Here is a 20751-nt window from a genome sequence, read left to right on the forward strand (position 1 = left end):
TGCGAAGTCGCTAGGGGAACTGGAACACGCCATCATACGTCGATCCAGAGCATCCCAAACATGCTCAAAGGGTGACATGTCTGGTGAGTATGCAGGTCATGGAAGACCTGGGGCATTTTCAGCTTCCAGGAATTGTGTACAGATACTTGTAACATGGGGCAGTGCATTATCATGCTGAAACATGAGGCGATGGCGGTGGATGAATGGCACAACAATGGGCATCAAAATCTCGTCACGGTATCACGGTACATTCAAATTGCCATTGATAAAAAGCAATTGTGTTTGTTGTCCGTAGCTTAAGCCTGACAATACCATAACCCCACAATGGGGCACTCTGTTCACACGGACATCAGCAAACCGCTCACCCACACAACGCCATATGCGCTGTCGGACATCTGCCCAGAACAGTTGAAACGAAGATTAATCCGTGAAGAGCACACTTCTTCAGCGTGTCAGTGGCCATTGAAGGTTAGCATTTACCTACTGAATCCGGTTATGACACCAAATGTCAGTCAGGTCAAGACCCTGGTGAGGAAACGAGCACGCAACTGAGCTTCCCTGAGATAAATAACTGCACAAACGGTCAGAAACTTTGGTTGTTCAAACCCACAGTTTCATCCGCTGTCCAGATGGCTGGTCTCAGACAATCCCGCAGGTGAAGAAGCTGGATGTGGAGGTGCTGAGCTGGCGTGGTTAGACATGGTCTGCAGTTGTGAGGCCTGTTGGGCGTACTGCCAAATTCTCTAAAACAACTTGGAGGAAGCTTATGGTAGAGAAATTAACATTAAATTCCCTGGCAATAGCTCTGGTGGACATTCCTGCAGTCAGCATACCAATTGCACTCTGCCTCAAAACATGAGACCTGTGACATTGTGCTGTATAACAACTGCACATATTAGTGGCCTTTTAGTGTCCCCCAGCACAAGGTGCACCTATGTAACGAGCATGCTTTTTAATCGGCTTCTTGAGATGCCACAGATGTCAGTTGGCTGGATTATCTTGGCAAAGGAGAAATGCTCACTAACAGGGATGTAAACAAATTTGTGCACAACATTTGAGATTAAAGATTTTTGTAATGGAATATTTCTGGGATCTTTTATTTCAGCTTGTGAAACATGGGACCAACACCTTACATGTTGCATTTATATTTTTGTTCAGTATCGTTACTCTGCAATACTAACTGACAGAGTGAAAAGGAAGCCTGTACAGAATAAAAAAGATTCCAAAACATACATCCTATTTGCAACAAGGCACTAAAGTAATACTGCAATTTTGAAGAAGCACTTTTTCGTCCTGTATACACTGTTGTGTTTGGGGGGGGCAAATTCAACAACACAGTACCAAGTACCACTCTCCATATTTTCAAGCATAGTGGTGGCTGCATAATGTTAAAAGAACACTTGTAATCGTTAAGGGGAATTTTTCCAGGATAAAAAAAAGCTAAATCCAAGAGGAGAACCTAGTTCAGTCTTTTCCAGACACTGGGAGAGGAATTCATCTTTCAGCAGGACAATAACCTAAAACACAAGGCCACATCTACACTGGAATTGTTTACTAAAAAGACAGGGAATGTTCCTGAGTGGCCGAGTTACAGTGGACTTAAAATCTACTTGAAAATCTATGGCAAAACCAGAAAATGGTAGTCTAGTATAGATCAACAACCAATTTGACAGCATGAAGAATTTTGAAAATATTTTTTTTTAAATTGGCAAATGTTGCACAGTCCAGGTGTGGAAAGCTCTTAGACTTACCCAGAAAGACTCATAGCTGTAATTGCTGCCGAAGGTGCTTCTACAAAGTATTGACTCGGGCGTGGGAATACTTATGTCAATGAGATTTTTGTATTTCATTTTCAATAAATTAGCAAACATTTCTAAAAACATGTCTTCGCTTTGTCATTATGGGGTATTGGGTATAGATGGGTGAGGAAAAATGTCAATTTAAATCCATTTTCAATTTAGGCTGTAACAACAAAATGTGGAATAAGCCAAGGGGTATGAAAATTTTAATGGCACTGTAAGACGACATCCATTTATGAAGAAAGTTATTAGAATACCAGTCTAAATCCCATAAAGCCTAGTTGTCAAACAGTGGGAAGGTTTCCATTCGTTATCCCACCATTCATTCTCCCCATAGTGGACATCAGGCTTACCCTGGCGTGACGTTTTGATAACTGTGTAAATCTCTAGGACAAGGTGGCTTTTATCAAACATACCTTCAGAAAATATCCAGATCCCCTGACTTTTCCCACATTTTGTTATAGTACAGCCAAACTCTAAAATGTAATAAATACAAATCCTCAGCAGTCTACACACAATACCCCAGAATGACAAAATGAAAACAGGTTTAGACATTTTTTCTAGTTTTTTAATTCAACAGAAATGCCTTATTTATATAATATTCAGACCCTTTTGCTATGAGACTCGAAATTAAGCTCAGATGCATCATGTTTCCAATGATCATCCTTGATGTGTTCCTACAACTTGATTGGAGTCCACCTGTGGTACATTCAATTGATTGGACATGATTTGGAAAGTCATTATGCGGAATCGTCTGTAGATTGACGAGATAAAAACATTACATTTTAGAATAAGGCTGTAAGTTATCAAAATGTGGAAAAAGTCAAGGGGTCTGAATACTTTCCGAAGGCACTGTATACACATGTATTATCCCCCCAAAAAACAACACGTCACTCCAGGGTAAGAACACGAAACGCAGCCCTTATTTTAAGTGTTTCTAAAATCCCCTATGGGAAAAACGGTGGAAAAACAAATTGGAACCATTTCCTTGTTAGACTGCTAGGTTTTATGGGTATTATGACACCTCCACTGTGGGGCTCTATTGTTCATGCGATATCTCACCAGAGACTTCACTGAGATCAACAGTATTCTCACAAGATGGTCCCAATTCTCCTCTGGCGCCACGAGGAAGTTGACTTCAACAGCCACCTCAAATAGGTGGTCTGAGAAATACAGAAAGTAGGCATCTCCTTTAATACTCATTCACAGCTCTATAACTATTGTACTAAGGCGAGTGACTTACAACTTTTGTTATAACCTTTGAACTATATTAAAAATATATTTTTTTTTATAAAAAAATAACTCACCTTCTGGTAAGTGTGGTACTTCGGTGTGATTTCTGACTTTCTCTGCAAAGTCAACATGCAAGACAGTTTTCATAAAACAGACAAAGGATGCAAATGAAATTGCAGACTACCTACTATATTGCCTGCTGTCGAAGAACAGTTCAACCATGTCTGGGAGATGGTCAAAGGGATCCTGGGTCTCAGTGGGTGTATGAGTGGCACTGGATGCTGTAGACTCACCCATAGTCATTTTCAGCAATTCCTTATTGCCAGACTCCTCACCTTGGTCATCCACATCTGTTGTGTGTGACACAATGTTAGACTCGGTAGGACGGATGGCATTTGTAGTTTGGGCGTCCACGTTCCTTCGCCTAGCAGATGAAGTGCGTGACGAGGGTTTGGGATTCAAGACAGGGGGCTGGTGTGAGGGGCCACTTCCAGGGTGTGCTGTGTGGGTCTGTGTGGCACCCCTCCCTGACCATGATGTACCCTGACGAGTGAACACCATGGGGGGAGTGGGAGTCAAAGGCAGATGGGATTCATTGTCCACCACATCTCCACTCAAGTTATCCACTTCCCAGTCTTCCTCTAATTCAGTCCCCTCGGAGATTCCTCTGTTCCAATCTTCTTCCTCTCTCTGAAAAGGATAAAACTTGAAGGGCCCCTCTCTGACCATTGGCTCCTCTGCTTCCCATGATGGAAGCTCATTGGACGCAGAGGAGGAAGTGAGTTGGTCGAAATAGTCAAACACCATCGCCGGGTTGGTCTGAGCTGGCGGGGTGGGGGCGCTCCAGAAAAAATGGCCTCTGTAGGGTCACCCCCCTTCATGGGGAGAAACTTGGTGAAAGGGTTCCAGTTCTGACGCTTTTGGTTCAGTCATCAACTTCCTGTCTCCTTCGGTGGTGTCACCATAAGCATTGTACTTGACTGGCGGTACGAACGCCTCGCAACACCCATAGAAGCCCCTGTGGGGCGGACTGGGTTGCCTCGTATCAGCTGAACCACATGGAGGATGTTGGAGAGGGACCTGTACTTGGCCTCACGCCAACACTTCTCCAGGATCCTGTGACCCCCAGGGGCTCGTCCAGGTGGATCTGGACCAGCTTCCCGCTGCATGCATCTGACTGGGTGAGGTCCTCTAGATGGAGGAGCACACGTTTAACAGGCTCTACCTGGATGGTCCAGTTACACCAGAGCGGTGGGTTGGAGCACAGGAAGTCTGGGGAGAAGAACTTGCTGCGCATCACCTGGTGGCAGCTCAGCAGCAAGGCATTGCCCTCATTACCATGGTGGTCATCTGAGAAGAGGTGGACAGAGAGTGTGGAGGACAATCCAATGTTGTCAGAGTTATAGGCCTAAACAAGACACACGCATGCAGATCCTCACACACATACAATTTTGAAAGAATTCCACAAAGAGCATAGTACAGGGCCGAAAGGCTACATAATAAATATGTCTTACCCGGAGGGTTGTAAACGTCATTCCTATTTACCTAAGGACGCAATAAAAACGTTGAGGTAGCATTAAACCAATAATGTTATAGTCAACATGATAAAATGTACCTACAATCTCGAGCTAAATGTAGGGGAAATGCTTATAGAAGGAAGACAGTCATCAATTTACCCAGGACAGTTCGCAGTAAATAAATCATAGGCTAGTAGTGCACGTACAAATAGTAACTTTGAATGATTTCGTGGCATTTTAGTGTGACGCTGGGTTTACTTTTTCCAGTATTTGGCAAGCAAGTCCACTTCCCACACTGTCCCAGCTATTGTCAATTTTTTCATGCGGTGTTTCTTTCCGTTTCTGCCAAAAGTGGACGTAAACAGGTGAAATATATTGCTAATTAGCACGCCTTGATATTCGTGTGTTTCTGGTCTATATGGGTTGTATCCACTAGGTGTCACTGCTACACTGTTGGTAAGTTTACTTGTCTTCTGCAGCTCAACTTCAACACAGATATGTTATACCTTTATCTTACCAAGTACTTTATAAATACAAATATATTTGACAAGAAAGACACTTCCATCAATGTATTAATTATCCAATGGTAAAGATGTTTATTCTAAACATTTTATGTTATGTATACAGTAGTGAACAGATATAGATACCTTTAGTACCTTCATGATTCAGACCAACTTTGAAGAACGAGAGTGATTCCAAGGTTTGATGTTTGAATATTTTTTTATTCACTGTCATAAAAAATTGGAAAACTCCAGGTATCCATCACATTTCTGGAAACATAAAAAGAAAACAGACATAGGGCATAAAATGGAGTTGGAAGTACAGACCCAGTTGATTCCATTATAGGCTAGTGAGTCACAGGAGGTTGGTGGCACCTTAATTGGGGAGGACGGGCTCCTGGTAATGGCCGGAGTGGAACCAGTGGAATGGTATCAAATACAAACACATGGTTTGATTCCATCCCATTTACTCCATTCCAGTCATTATTGTTGAGCTGTCCTCCCCTCAGCAGCCTCCACTGTTGTGAGTATACAGGAAGAGCTCTGCACATCTCACTACAGCCTAAAAAAACACTGGGTCACAGGACTACTATGCCTTAAAATTCTGGATTATTCAACAAATATTTATTCACCAAATGTGCAATTTTGTTTTATTAATACAAAAAAATACTTTAAAGCTGAGCTCCGCATAAGGTGAAATAGAGCCACTGGTCGCCCCAGGCACATTTGTTATTGTTTTTGTTTTGTTTATGAAACGGAGAAGAGGAGCTCGATAAGTGTGGTAAAACATATATATATATATATATATATATATTTTTTTTTTTTTTTTTTTTTACACACACTGAGTGTACAAAACATTAAGGATACCTGCTCTTTCCATGACACAGAATGACCAGGAGAAAGCTATGATGCCTTATTGATTGTCATTTGTTAAATCCACATCAATCAGTGTAGATTTTGGATTTGTTTGTGTCCCATCCAGGGTGTGAAAGGGCAAGACAAAATATTGAAGTGCCTTTGAACAGGGTATGGTAGTAAGTGCCAGGCACACCCGTTTGTGTCAAGAACTGTCTTGTTACTATTAAAAGAGATATGGATCCCCCCTCCCAATCGTAGGTGATTTTCACATATGACTGTTATTATGACAAATTACATTTCTTGCAAATGAAGGACCTCTCGTGCAATAGTGCTTGAAAAGTACATACAGTACTAGTAGATTTATATTAATGATACTACATTTGCCGAACACAGTCTTGAAGAGTGTGCATGAATGGTTGCTCATGTAAAAAAAAATACTTTGGAATGCTAGGGATATATCAGCTGATTCTATTGAAGCTGGAACACATTGACTTGTGACGTGCTAGTCGGAACTAGGAAACTCAAAAATGTTCAACTTGCTAACTGGTTGAACACGGCACGTGTATAACTACAACTAATTAGCAAGTCAGAAAATTCATAGTTCCAACTAGCACGTGAACCCAGCATTGCTACCGAACCTCGAGGATTTTGCGAATTCCACAAAAACCCAAGAAAGCACATAGAACACATCAAAAAAAATTCTCAAAGACACATTAGTTGCATCCCAAATGGCACCCTATTCCCTATATAGTACACTACACTACTTTTGACCAGGGCCCATAGGTCTCTGGTCAAAAATAGTGCACTATGTAGGGAATAGGGTGTAATATGGGATGCATGTAGATGTCTCACTGACAGTCCAATTCTGGATCGCTGAGCCAGGCCCAGATTTTGATCATCTCCTGCGGCGTCCTGCTGTGCACGAGCATTAAGCTCTTATACGTGCACGGGTTGCCCCTGTATTTCTCATCAATGTCAAACGTCCTGAAGCCCTTGTGCTTCTCCGGGACCAAGCCCAGCTTCTGGAGACACATCCCTGTGTAGACATCATCAATAGGATACAGCGCCACCTGCTGGGAGATGTTGTGCAACTGCAGTGCCAGTTCCCCAGAGTACAGGAACCCTCCTCCGCCGGCATAGGGCGGGTATGGCCCCACGAACACACTCTCTGGGATGAAGTACTTGAGCTTCCGGTCCCGGTGCGGGCCGGCGTTGGTGATTACATCCCCTATGAACAGATCCCTGGCCCTGATCTCTGGGAGATTGTGGAGGAAGTCTAAGATCCTCCAGGTGTTGACGAAGACGTCATCATCCCCCTTGAAGACAAAGCGGGCGTCGGGGCAACGCTGGCTGAACCAGTCCAGGAAGAGCACCTCTTTGAGGGTGAGGTTGAAGAAGGAGTCTCGGTAGTCCCACTGGAGGAGGTCCCCGTAAAGTCTGGCCTCGTGGCTGAGCATCAGAGACAAGTTGGGGAAGTGGTCGACTGCCACGGCATTTCCAAGGAGGAAGACCGTGGCTACAGTCCGATTGGCCAGAACGCCCACCCGCCCCCACGACTCCCGGATGGCCTGCCGCCGGTCGAAGTGGGGCGCCAGGGACTTGACGGCCAATAGGAGGTAGGGTTTGCTCTCGCATACGCGTGGCTGGTCCATGATCATCGGATACGAGCGGCAGCGCATGTGCTGCAGGAAGTCCTGGAAGCGGGGTGGCAGGGAGTTGTAGTCCTTCACCTGGGTGGTGACGCTGTAGTCCGGTTGGCAGGGGTCCAGGGACTTGGTGTCGTTGAGCCAATCAGGTAGCTCCAGGAGAGAGTCATTGGTCAAACCCAACATGAGGATGGGGTTGTAGATATAGTCCAGCCTCTGCTGCTCCTTATTCCAGAAGATCTCGCTGGTCATCTGCTTCTTCCAGAACCTCTTGGAGGGAATGCGTGGCTTCTGCTGGTCCCCCTTATTCTGGCCCAAGTTCCGAGACACACCCACAAGGATGAAGACGAAGACATTGAGTATCATCATCACACACAGCACCCTGGTTTTCTTCCGACCGCCGTGCATCTTGGCTCTCTGCAGTCTCTGGACCTGGACAGGAAGTGGTAGAGACAAACAGGAAATAAGAGACCAAACCCAGAAGTTACAGACTTACAACGTACAGCATATGAAGCGACCATAACGAGATCGGCAGACTTACAACAAACCCAGGAGGCATGGGCCCATTCAGAAACATAATGAAAGGTAGTCGTGGGTCACAGCTAACGGCCTAAAGTTTTGAGGCAGCAGACTCAAGGAGAAATGTTTGAAGGTAAAGCAGGTTAGCGGGCCTTCTTGGTCAGTGCGATGTTCGTGTCCAAGCCGGACCCAGCAGCAGCCACATACCAGCCCGCTTTTCATCCCCTAATCCCAGAGGAATGAGCTTGTGCACATTTTTCTTTAACCCTTCTTTATTTCCTTCGCTTCCTCCCTCTCTTTCTACAATGCCCAGACGAGCATCATCATGCGGTCCCAATTCGAGGAGCTCTCCCCATGACACCAATTACAGGTGGCAGTGTGTCAGTGTCATCTCAGGCTAAACTGGCCTCGCCACACAAAAAGAGCCACACATTTCCACGTGCATTATTCATGTCACTGAGAGCTTTCGTGAGCCTCAGGGCACTGGCATGTAAAGGGATCTCTATGATTGTGTCAATGATAACAGAGTGTAAAATTAGACAAAGAGAGCCTTGGATAGAAGCAGAACATGTCGTGATTTAATCATACAAATGATGACAATGGTAATGGCTTTAATTCAACACATGTACGTACGGTATCCTCATATATTTCCAATTTGGAAGTGAGGGTGAACATACAGGCCGTCATTGTAAATAAGAATTTGCTCTTAACTGACTTGCAGAGTTAAAAGGTTAAATAAATACAATTTAAAAAAAAATACAGCTCTGTGTTTCAATTACCATGATCCAACCCGCTGAGCCATTGTAATCATTTTTAGTTCCTCCCGCTGTTATCAAATGATATCTAGCATATTACCTGTGACTAGCAGGAAATGACTGGTCATGCTGTTCCTGTGGTCCCGGCCCAGACCTTCTTAGCCCATGTGGGTCTCCTGCATGGGAGAAGGTTCTAGAAAGGGGAACTGAAACAGGACTGGTGTTCCTGCAGCAGCCACCTGGAAACAAACAACAAAAAAAACACACAAAAAGCACACAGCATGTCAACAACACTGCGGTTTTTCTCCCAGAAGGGCAGGCTTTTTCTCAAGGGGTTATAAAAGGGCGTGCGCAAACCAAAAGGGCAATTAGACATGCTTATACGCTCCCTACTGTAGCTAAGCCCTACCCTATCCCTCCCAAAAAATAACACACAGACAAAGAACTACAAATCCCTCCAAAGAACCCGGTTACAACAGAGGTGTTGTTGTAGTTACTAGAGGTATTGTTGTAGTAAACGACTATCTAGATGTCACTATTTCTGTTTGCTGTAGATTGTCTACTATATACTGAAAGCAATGGAATCCTGTACCTTTGACCTCAGAGTTTCTTACTTGTGAAAGTAGACGGAAGAATCTTAGCCTTTTAGGAAATGACGGTTGCTGATTGGCATTGCACCTCTTATTAACAAAACTAGACAGAGAGCTAGGCTACAGTAATTCAAAATATTGCTCTGCTGTGTGTGTGTGTGTGTTCAGCAGCAGCATGATACTCACAAGCTGTCAAATCTAACCAGACAAGTTGAGCTTTGAATGCCGAGTCACGAAAATGACCCCCCCACTCACTTGCAGTGGCAGAATAGTGTGCGTCCCAAATGGTACCCTATTCCAAGCTGCTTACCTATTGCAGATTCAGTCTTCCCAGCCTGGTGCAGGTCTACAATTTTGTTTCTGGTGTCCTTTGTCAGCTCTTTGGTCTTGGCCATAGTGGAGTTTGGAGTGTGACTGTTTGAGATTGTGGACAGGTGTCTTTTATACTGATAACAAGTTCAAACAGGTGCCATTAATACAGGTAATGAGTGGAGGACAAGAGGAGACTCTTAAAGAAGAAGTTACAGGTCTGTGAGAGCCAGAAATCTTGCTTGTTTGTAGGTGACCAAATATATATTTTCCACCATAATTTGCAAATAAATTCATTAAAAATCCTACAATGTGATTTTCTGGATTTTTTTTCTCATTTTGTCTGTCATAGTTGAAGTGTACCTATGATGAAAATTACAGGCCTCTCATCTTTTTAAGTTGGAGAACTTGCACAATTGGTGGCTGACTAAATACTTTTTTTGCCCCACTGTATATATATCTGTCATTAAGTAGTAATATTGGAATCAATGAAGTAAACTGATGAAGTAAATACTGTGTAGCATAAAATAAACAACCACATCATAGTCCACTAAATAGTTACATAGTCTATCATTAGTTTACTTCATATGGTCAGTCATTAAACTTGAAGTAATGGTTGAGGGAGGCACTTGGGCACATGCTGGAGAGCCCACACAGACAGAGACGTAAACATCTTTATTTGTAGTTATTTTTTTAAATGTAACCTTTATTTAACTATTTGAGAGGGGGCCCCCATAATTAAACATCAGAAAAATGTGTTTACTGAAGCACAGGTGACTCAACAGTGTGATATCAACAGGACTTAACAGGCCAGCCACTGATAAGAAAGTGAGAAGTGTTAACTTGAAGGACATTAGGCTTGAAATACATACACTCATCTCATTTATTTGGACAGTGAAGTTACATTTTTTTTATGTGGCTCTATACTCTAGCACTTTGGATTTGAGATTGAATGTTTTATGAGGCAACAGTACAGAATGTCACCTTTTATTTGTGGGGATATTTTCATACATATCTCTTATATTGTTTAGAAATAAATGCACTTTATGTATCTAGTCCGCACATTTTAAGGTGTCAAGTATTTCGACAAATTCACTTATAATGTATTACATTTAGTCAAAAGGTTAGTATTTTGGACCAATATAAGAGTTGAGGAGTTGAGGAAAGACTGACGGCGTCACTTCTTGTTTTTATAAGAAAATGAACGTGTTAGAAATTCCAAATTGTTTCCATAGTCAACTTACACACAGCACTGACAAACACACTTACCCCACCACACATGCCACCAGGGGTCTTTTCACAGTCCTCAGGTCCAGAACAAATCCAAGGAAACGTATAGTATTATACAGAACCATGAGTGCATGGAACTTCCTTCCATCTTATATAGCGCAAGTGAACAGCAAACCTGGTTTCAAAAAAACAAATAAAGCAACACCTCACAGCACAACGTCTCTCCCCAATGTGACCTACTTGTTGTGTGCATGTACTGCCATGTACAGTATGTGGAACTGATAGATGCACACACACACGACATGTTAATGTTTTTGAATGTATGCAAATTGTAAAGTCTTTTGTCTGTAATGTCTTCTTCGTTATATGTCGGACCCCAGTAAGACTAGCTGTCGCCATTGGCGTCGGCTAGTTGGGATCCTAATAAATCAAATCAAAATCCTAGCACACAATGACTACATCAAGCTTGTGACTCTACAAACTTGTTGGATGTATTTTCCATTTTTTTGGTTGTTGTGTTTCAGATGATGTTGTGACTGGTAGAAATGAATGGTAAATAATGTATGGTCATTTTGGAGTTCATTGAAAAAAAATCGTAAATAAGAAAATAATATGTTGCTGAACACTTCTGCATTAATGTGGATGCTACCATGATTACGGATCATTGTGAATCCTGAATAATGAGAAAGTTACAGATGCACAAAGGTCATGTCCCCAAAACATGCTAACTCTTACCATTAGCAAGTTTGTAGAGTCACAAGCTTCATGTAGTCATTACATGTTATGAATAGGGGACCAAATACTAAACTTTTGACTAAATGAAATACACTAGAAGTGAATTTGTCCAAATACTTATGATACATTCAGATGGGGGGGACGAGATACATAAAGTGCTTTCATTTCTAAAACGGTAAAACCGATATGAAAATAACCTCAAATAAAAAGGTGATGTTCTGTACTCTCGCCTCATGTAGAACATTTGATTTCAAATCCAAAAATGCTGGAATATAGAGCCACATTTTAAGTTTAGCTTCACTGTCCAAATAAGTATGTAGGGGACATGTGAATTATATAGATTTCAAAGGTTACTATGGACCTCTAGTGATGTAAGCCACTGATGTAAAAGTGACAATTGAATGAGCCTGCTAACTGTTAACTCAAAGGACATTTGGTATGACGTGAGAAATATACACATGTGAATGATGTAGATTTTCATGGTTACTACGGCGCTCTAGTCTGGTTGAAGACGCCTACAAGGAGCCTCTTTGGTTGGCTCTGGAGTGTCATAAATGGAGATAATGGAGAATAGAGTGCCTCTCAAGGCTCCCTCATCAAATACAAAGGAAAACATTGCATTACTAATAGGCTAATAGGTCATAGGCCTACATATGGAGCAACACATTTGAGAGGGATGTAGTGTACAGTTGGAGTGTACAGTGTGTGTTTGTGGCCTCCCCAGCACATGTCCAAGCGTCTCCCTCTGAACCATTACTTACCCTGTCAGTGAAGACTATGCAACAGACAAAAGGATTTTGACAGTATCACTTCGTAACCATTTGGTTTCTATGGTGAATTTCCCTTTGGAATCCCATTAGGTCCCAAATAACTGTTTCAATCAATGGTTCTACCTAGTGTTCCATATATCCAGAAATGACTGCCTCTCTCTCCCCCTCCTCCTAATGCATGCTATGCTATTAGATGAGCAACTGCTAGCAATCAGGTACTCAATGAAAACACGGACTGAGACCCTTGTAGACTATACTGGTCACACACTGAGTGTATAAAACATTAGGAACACCTTCCTAATAATGAGTTGCATCCCCTTTTGCCCTCAAAAAAGGTCTACAAGGTGTTGCAAGCATTCCACAGGGACGCTTGCCCATATTGACTCCAATGCTTCCCACAGTTGATTCAAGTTGGCTAGATGTTCTTATCAAGGTGGACCATTCTTGATACACACAGGAAACTGTTGAACGTGAAAAATCCAGCAAGGTTGCAGATCTTGACACACACCTGTGCGCCTGGCACTTACTAGCAAACACCATTCAAAGGTACTTAAATATTTTGTCTGGCCCATTCACCCTCTGAATGGCACACATACACAATCCACATCTCAATTGTCTCAAGGCTTAAAAATCCTTCTTTAAACTGTCTCTTCCCCTTCATCTACAGTGCATTTGGAAAGTAATTCAGACCCCTTGACTTTTTCAAAATTTTGTTACGTTACAGCCTTATTCTAAAACTGATTAAATCGTTTTTTTCTCTCATCAATCTACAATACCCCATAATTATATATTTTTTGCAAATTAATAAAAATTGTAAAACTGAAAATACACATTTACATAAGTATTCAGACCCTTTACTCAGTACTTTGTTGAAGCACATTTTTGCAGTGATTACAGCCTCAAGTCTTCTTAGGTATGATGCTACAAGCTTGGCACACTTGTATTTGGGGAGTTTCTCCCATTCTTCTCTGCACATCCTCTCAAGCTCTGTCAAGTTGAATGGGGAGCGTTGCTGCATAGAGATTTTCAGGTCTCTCCAGAGATGTTCGATCAGGTTCAAGTCTGGGCTCTGGCTGTGCCACTCAAGGACATTCAGAAACTTATCCCAAAGCCACTCCTGCGTTGTCTTGGCTGTGTGCTTAGGGTCGTTGTCCTGTTGGAAGGTGAACCTTCGCCCCCAGTCTGAGGTCCTGAGCATTCTGGAGTAGGTTTTCATCAAGGAGCTCTCTGTACTTTGCTCCATTCATCTTTCCCTTAATCCTGACTAGTCTCCCAGTTCTTGCCGCTGAAAACCATCCCCACAGCATGATTCTGCCACCGCCATGCTTTTAGGTGCCTTTTGGCAAACTCCAAGTGGGCTGTCATGTGCCTTTTACTGAGGAGTGGCTCCCATCTCCCAAAAAATCCAAGATGGCATAGCAGCCAGGCATCTTTGTCTTCGTCTTGTCGTGTCCCGTGTATATATATTTTTTCTTCGCATATATTCTTTTACATTTTTCTTAACCTCAACTTCAACATACTCTCCTGCAACCCGCCTCACCCAATGTGGTATGGATCTGCTATTTTCTTTACTTTAGAACCCGAACCCCCAACAGAAAGTACTAGCTAGTAGTCAGATAGCCATTGCTAGCGGTCATCAGCTAACCTTTAGCCCGGACAACTCCTGCCAGTCTGCATAGCGCGATTCAACCCAGAGCATATTGGACTTCTTCTTCTCCGTATCTCCGGATTCCTACCGCAAGCTCTGAACATTTTCACCTGGATCATCGCAGCGAGCTAGCTGCTATCCGAGTGACTACTCCTGGCTAACCTCTCTGTCCCGTAGCAAGCACCAATTAGCCTGGAGCTAGCCTATGTTAGGCCCGGCTAGCTGAAGAGGTCCATCAGCCACTCCTTGGGCTACAATACCTATTTTGCCAATTGGCTTGGACCCCTTTTACTGCCAATAAGGAGCCCCGCTGATTCATCATGACTGGACTACCGACGTAATCCGCCCGAGGGCGTTTTTCAACAGGCTCCTCCGTCGTGACGTCCCCTGAATACCCATCTGCTAGCCGCGGCCCGCTAGCTGTCTAGAGCATATCGGACTGTTAGCTGAAGGGGTCCATCAGCCAATTTCTTGGGCTACTATACCTATTTAGCCAATTGGCCTGGACCCTTTTACTACACGGAGCACTGCTGATGATCCATCACGACTGGTCTACCAACGTAACCACACGAGGGGGCTACAACAGACTTCTTCTGTCGCAACGTCCCTCTAAGGCCCTTCTGCTAGCCTGCTAGCCCCGGCCCACTAGCTGTCTGAATCGCCGTGTCTACAGCCCGGCTAGCGACTAACTGGACCATATGATTACTCGGCTACGCATGCCTCTCCCTAATGTCAATATGCCTTGTAAATTGCTGTTTTGGTTAGTGATTGTCTTATTTCACTATAGAGCCTCCAGCCCTGCTCAATATGCCTTAGCTAACCCTTTTGTTCCACCTCCCACACATGCAGTGACCTCACCTGGTTTAAATGGAGTCCCTATAGACAACACCTCTCTCATCGTCACTCAATGCCTAGGTTTACCTCCACTGTATTCACATCCTACCATACCTTTGTCTGTACATTATGCCTTGAATCTATTCTACCGCGCCCAGAAACCTGCTCCTTTTACTCTCTGTTCCGAACGTACTAGACGACCAGTTCTTATAGCCTCTAGCCGTACCCTTATCCTACTCCTCCTCTGTTCCTCTGGTGATGTAGAGGTTAATCCAGGCCTTGCAGTGCCTCACTCCACTCCCATTCCCTAGGCGCTCTCATTTGTTGACTTTTGTAACCGTAAAAGCATTGATTTCATGCATGTTAACATTAGACTCCTCCTCCCTCAGTTTGTTTTATTCACTGCTTTAGCATACTCTGCCAACCCGGATGTCCTAGCTGTGTCTGAATCCTGGCTTAGGAAGGCCACCAAAAACCCTGAAAATTTTTATCCCTAACTATAACATTTAACATAATATAACATCCTTCATATAACATCCGACAAGATAGAACTGCCAAAGGGGGCGGAGTTGCAATCTACTGCAGAGATAGCCTGCAGACATCCGTCTTACTATCCAGGTCTGTGCCCAAACAATTTGAGATTCTACTTTTAAAAATCTTCCTTTCCAGATACAAGTCTCTCACTGTTGCCACTCGCTATAGATCACCTTCTGCCCCCAGCTGAGCCCTGGACACCATATGTGAATTGATTGCCCCCCATTTATCTTCAGACCTCGTGCTGTTAGGTGACCTAAACTGGGACATGCTTAACACCCTGGCCATCCTACAATCTAAACATGATGCCCTCAATCTCACACAAATTATCAATGAGCCTACCAGGTACAACCCCAAATCCGTAAACACAGGCACCCTCATAGATATCATCCTAACCAACCTACCCTCCAAATACACCTCTGCTGTCTTCAACCAGGATCTCAGCGATCATTGCCTCATTGCCTGCGTCCGTAATGGGTCTGCGGTCAAACGACCACCCCTCATCACTGTCAAACTCTCCCTAAAACACTTTAGCGAGCAGGCCTTTCTAATCGACCTGGCTGGGGGTATCCTGGAAGGATATTGACCTTATCCCGTCAGTAGAGGATGCCTGGTTATTCTTTAGAAGTGCTTTCATCACCATCTTAAATAAGCATGCCCCATTCAAAAGAATTTAGAACCAGGAACAGATATAGCCCTTGGTTCACATGGAGCGTACTGCCTTAGCATCGAATAGCCCCCGCGATATGCAACTTTTCAGGGAAGTTAGGAACCAACATACACAGGCAGTTAGGAAAGCAAAGGCTAGCTTTTTCAAACAGAAATGTGCATCCTGTAGCACAAACTCCCAAGTGTTCTGGGACACTGTAAAGTCCATGGAGAATAAGAGCACCTCCTCCCAGGTGCCCACTGCACTGAGGCTAGGAAACACTGTCACCACGGATAAATCCATGATAATTGAGAATTTCAACCCCTATCCCGGTCAACAGCCCTGCTCTGAACCCCTACAAATCAGCCGGGCTAGACAATCTAGACCCTCTCTTTATAAAATGATCCGCCGAAATTGTTGCAACCCCTATTGCTAGTCTGTTCAACCTCTCTTTCGTATCATCTGAGATCCCCAAAGATTGGAAAGCTGCCACAGTCATCCCACTCTTCAAAGGGGGAGACACTCTAGACCCAAACTGATACAGGCCTATATCTATCCTACCCTGCTTTTCTAAGGTCTTCAAAAGCCAAGTTAACAAACAGATCACCGAACATTTCGAATCCCACCGTACCTTCTCCACTATGCAATCTGGTTTCCGAGCTGGTCATGGGTGCACCTCAGCCACGCTCAAGGTCCTAAACGATATCATAACCGCTATCGATAAGAGACAATACCATGCAGCTGTATTCATTGACCTGGCCAAGGCTTTCGACTCTGTCAATCACCACAATCGGCAGACTCAATAACCTTGGTTTCTCAAATGACTGCCTGGCCTGGTTCACCAACAACTTCTCAGACAGAGTTCAGTGTGTCAAATCGGAGGGCCTGTTGTCCGAAACTCTGGCAGTCTCTAGGGGGGTGCTACAGGGTTAAATTCTCAGGCCGACTCTTTCCTCTGTTATACATCAAATTGCTGCTGGTGATTCTCTGATCCACCTCTATGCAGGCGAGCACCATTCTGTATACTTCTGGCCCTTCTTTTGACACTGTGTTAACTAACCTCCAGACGAGCTTCAATGCCATTCAACTTTCCTTCCGTAGCCTCCAACTGCTCTTAAATGCAAGTAAAACTAAATGCATGCTCTTCAACTGTTCGCTGCCCACACCTGCCCGCCCATCCAGCATTACTACTCTGGACGGTTCTGACTTAGAAAATGTGGACAACTACAAATACCTAGTTGTCTGGTTAGACTGTAAACTCTTCTTCCAGACTCACATTAAGCATCTCCAATCCAAAATTAAATCTAGAATCAGCTTCCTATTTCGCAACAAAGCATCCATCACTCATGCTGCCAAACATACCCTCGTAAAACTGACTATCCTGCCGATCCTTGACTTCAGCGATGTCATTTAAAAAATAGCCTCCAACACTCTACTCAGCAAATTGGATGCAGTCTATCACAGTGCCATCCATTTTGTTACCAAAGCCCCATATACTGCCCACCACTGTGACCTGTATGCTCTCGTTACCTGGCCCTCGCTTCATATTTGTCATCAAACCCACTGGCTCCAGGTCATCTATAAGTCTTGGCTAGGTAAAGCCCCACCTTATCTCAGCTCACTGGTCACCATAGCAGTACCCACACGTAGCACGCACTCCAGCAGGTATATTTCACTGGTCACCCCCAAAGCCAATTCCTACTTTGGCCATCTTTCCTTCCAGTTCTCTGCTGCCAATGACTGGAACTAATTGCAGACATCACTGAAGCTGGAGACTCATATCTCCCTCACTAACTTTAAGCACCAGCTGTCAGAGCAGCTCACAGATCAGTGCACATAGCCCATCTGTAAATATCCCATCCAACTACCTCATCCCCATACTGTTATTTATTTTTTATTTTTGCTCCAGTACCTCTACTTGCACATTAATCTTCTGCACATATCACTCCACTGTTTAATTGCTAAATTGTAATTATTTCGCCACTATGGCCTATTTATTGCCTTACCTCCCTTATCTTACCTCATTTGCACACACTGTATATAGACTTTTTTTCTATTGTGTTATTGACTGTGTGTTTGTTTATTCGATGTGTAACTCTGTGTTGTTGTTTGTTTCGCACTGCTTTACTTTATCTTGGCCAGGTTGCAGTTGTAAATAAGAACTTGTTCTCAACTAGCCTACCTGGTTAAATAAAGGTGAAATAAATCAAATAAAAATCTACCCACTCTACTATAAAGGCCTGATTGGTGGAGTGCTGCAGAGGTGGTTGTCTTTCTGGAAGGTTCTTCCATCTCTACAGAGGAACTTTGGAGCTTTGTCGGAGTGACCATCACCTCCCTGACCAAGGACCTTGTCCCCCAATTGCTCAGTTTGTCCGGGCAGCCAGCTCTAAGAAGAGTCGTGGTGGTTCCAAACTTCTTCCATTTAAGAATGATGGAGGCCACTGTGTTCTTTGGGACCTTCAATGCTGCCGGCATTTTTCGGTACACTTCCCCAGATCTGTGCCTCGACACAATTCTGACTCAGAGCTCTATGGACAATTCCTTCAACCTCATGACTTGGTTTTTCCTCTGACATGCAATATTGGACGTTATCTACACAGGTGTCTGCCTTTCTGAATCATGTCCAATCAATTGAATTTACGACAGATGGACATAGCAAAGGGTCTGAATACTTGTGTTGTTGGCCACTGTTTCAAATACTAAATTATTTTCGTATGTAAGTCACTATATTTATAGAACATTATATGAAAAGGGCCCATTTGGTCGCAATTAATTAGCTTGGTTTCTCAGAGATCAAACTATATTTCAACAAAATAATGTTGCAAGAATGCTAATCCTAGAAACAATTTCTGAACAATATGAGATGGCGGATGTCATGGCTTGATGAAATGACATTGAACGACCCATTATGAAGTAATTATCAACAGTTCCTATGTTCATTACAGGTGATTAACTAAGTCATCTTTCCCCTATAAACAATGATGATTCCTTATATAATCTAACATTGATCAAATACTCGTATTTATAGGAGCAAAACTGATGGAAGCAAAATTAATAACGTTCATATGTTTTTCTATCTGGCATACGTAGCTATGGTGGCGTTGCAATATTAGAATCTAATATAATGTTTGCTATAGCAGCAGGACTCAAACGCAATTAATGGTCTTCTAAGTTATAATATGCTAACCAATACGGTTAAACAGCATGTATTCTCTAAACCTGGTTGCTGTACTTTACCTGAATAGCAAAGTTTCCAATCCAAGGAGCCACATTTTGGCCAACAGCTTACAAAACGAGTCTATATGAATATACTCCTTTTCCGCAAAAAGTTACAAGAAACATAACTTTACAGTGAGGCGCCTATGCGCACTATAAGCAATCCATGTTAGTTTAATATTTCATAGATCACAGAAGTCCTGTGTGAAGTGAAAGTCCAGGACTTGCCAAAATGAGAGAGAAAGAACACGCCTTAGTAACGTTCGGGGTCTGTTCCTCTCTGATCTCGACTTCTACTCACCCTCCGCATTTTCAGGAAGAGGAAAATTCCAGCCTGCGTTCAGATCAGTGGGAGAAATAATAATATTCGTATTTTATTCTTTGCGTAACGTTTGGGGGGCACGACTCCTCCTTGAATTATGTGACGTACCCTTTGATATTAACTAGGGGCAGCGTGTTTCCTTTTTTTGTGTACTTTACTGAATATGTTGGGAGAGCATGTCATTTAGATTTCTCATATTGTAAAACCAAAGTAGAGCACTTTCATTTCCCTCGCTATACAAGTAGACAGAGACAGAATGAAATGCGTGAATTCAGTTGAATGCATAGTATACATGGCTTCAAATATTGTTTCAGTTAATGTTGTTTGTTAATGAGAATCACCGACAATGTCTAACCCACATCCTCATGTCACCCTCCCCCAAGTCAACTCAGTTATTAGTGTTTCTGTCGCAGGTTGTATATTATTGTCATGAATCTTGCCCTGGAGGCAGCTCTACAGAGTGATCGCTATAGCTCGCACAGCCACAAAGTAATATAATTGGATTTTAAAACTTACTCTAACCTTAACCACACCTATAACACTAAAAATTATACTTGGCGACCCCACGAGGGCCATGTGTTACTTTGCAGCTGGCGCAGTTAGCGTAAATCGCTCAGTTCTGCCTCCAGGGCAAGATTCATGACAATAAATGTCAACCTGCGTTTCTGTCTTGCCTTTACAGAACCAAAAGCTCCACTGTGATTACCATCTATTTTATGAGCTTGCGGTTCCAAGTTCATATGTGGACTCCATAATTAAACGTGTTGTTTGTATCTTTATGGGTAGATGGAGTATATACACTGTATACAAAACATTAAGAACACCTTCCTAATCTGGAGTTGCACCATCCTTTGCCCTCAGAACAGCATCAATTTGCTGGGGCATGGAATCTACAAAGGTATTGAAAGTGTTCCACAGGGATGCTGGCCCATAATGACTCCAATGCTTCCCACTGTTGTGTCATGTTGGCTGGAAGCCCTTTGGGGTATGGACCATACAGACAGGAAACTGTTGAGCATGTAAAAACCCAGCAGCATTGCAATTCTTGACACAAACTGGTGCACCTGGAACCTACTACCATAAC

General features: G+C 43.2%; 1 protein-coding gene across 2 annotated transcripts; it reads right to left on the bottom strand.

Annotated features, from left to right (window-relative positions):
- Positions 1 to 5250: 5250 nt before the first annotated feature.
- Positions 5251 to 19748, bottom strand: LOC135522346 (N-acetyllactosaminide beta-1,3-N-acetylglucosaminyltransferase 2-like). 2 transcript variants are annotated; one of them, XM_064948502.1, is made up of 3 exons: positions 19647 to 19748; positions 8928 to 9066; positions 5251 to 7985 (listed from the first exon to the last, which is right to left on the bottom strand). In XM_064948502.1, exon 3 carries the CDS (start codon positions 7959 to 7961, stop codon positions 6756 to 6758), a length of 1206 nt encoding a protein of 401 aa, XP_064804574.1. In that variant the 5' UTR covers positions 7962 to 7985; positions 8928 to 9066; positions 19647 to 19748; the 3' UTR covers positions 5251 to 6755. The 2 variants fall into 2 exon arrangements, with proteins under 2 accessions (XP_064804574.1, XP_064804583.1); XM_064948511.1 differs by lacking the exon at positions 19647 to 19748 and adding an exon at positions 19367 to 19640.
- Between the last annotated feature and the right edge of the window lie 1003 nt (positions 19749 to 20751).

The sequence above is a fragment of the Oncorhynchus masou genome, chromosome 4 (genome assembly GCF_036934945.1).
Source record: "Oncorhynchus masou masou isolate Uvic2021 chromosome 4, UVic_Omas_1.1, whole genome shotgun sequence".
Classification (NCBI taxonomy): Eukaryota; Metazoa; Chordata; class Actinopteri; order Salmoniformes; family Salmonidae; genus Oncorhynchus; species Oncorhynchus masou.

Excerpts from the sequence above, each read along its gene's own strand:
- LOC135522346 (XM_064948502.1), bottom strand. The coding sequence starts at position 7,961 with ATGCACGGCGGTCGGAAGAAAACCAGGGTGCTGTGTGTGATGATGATA.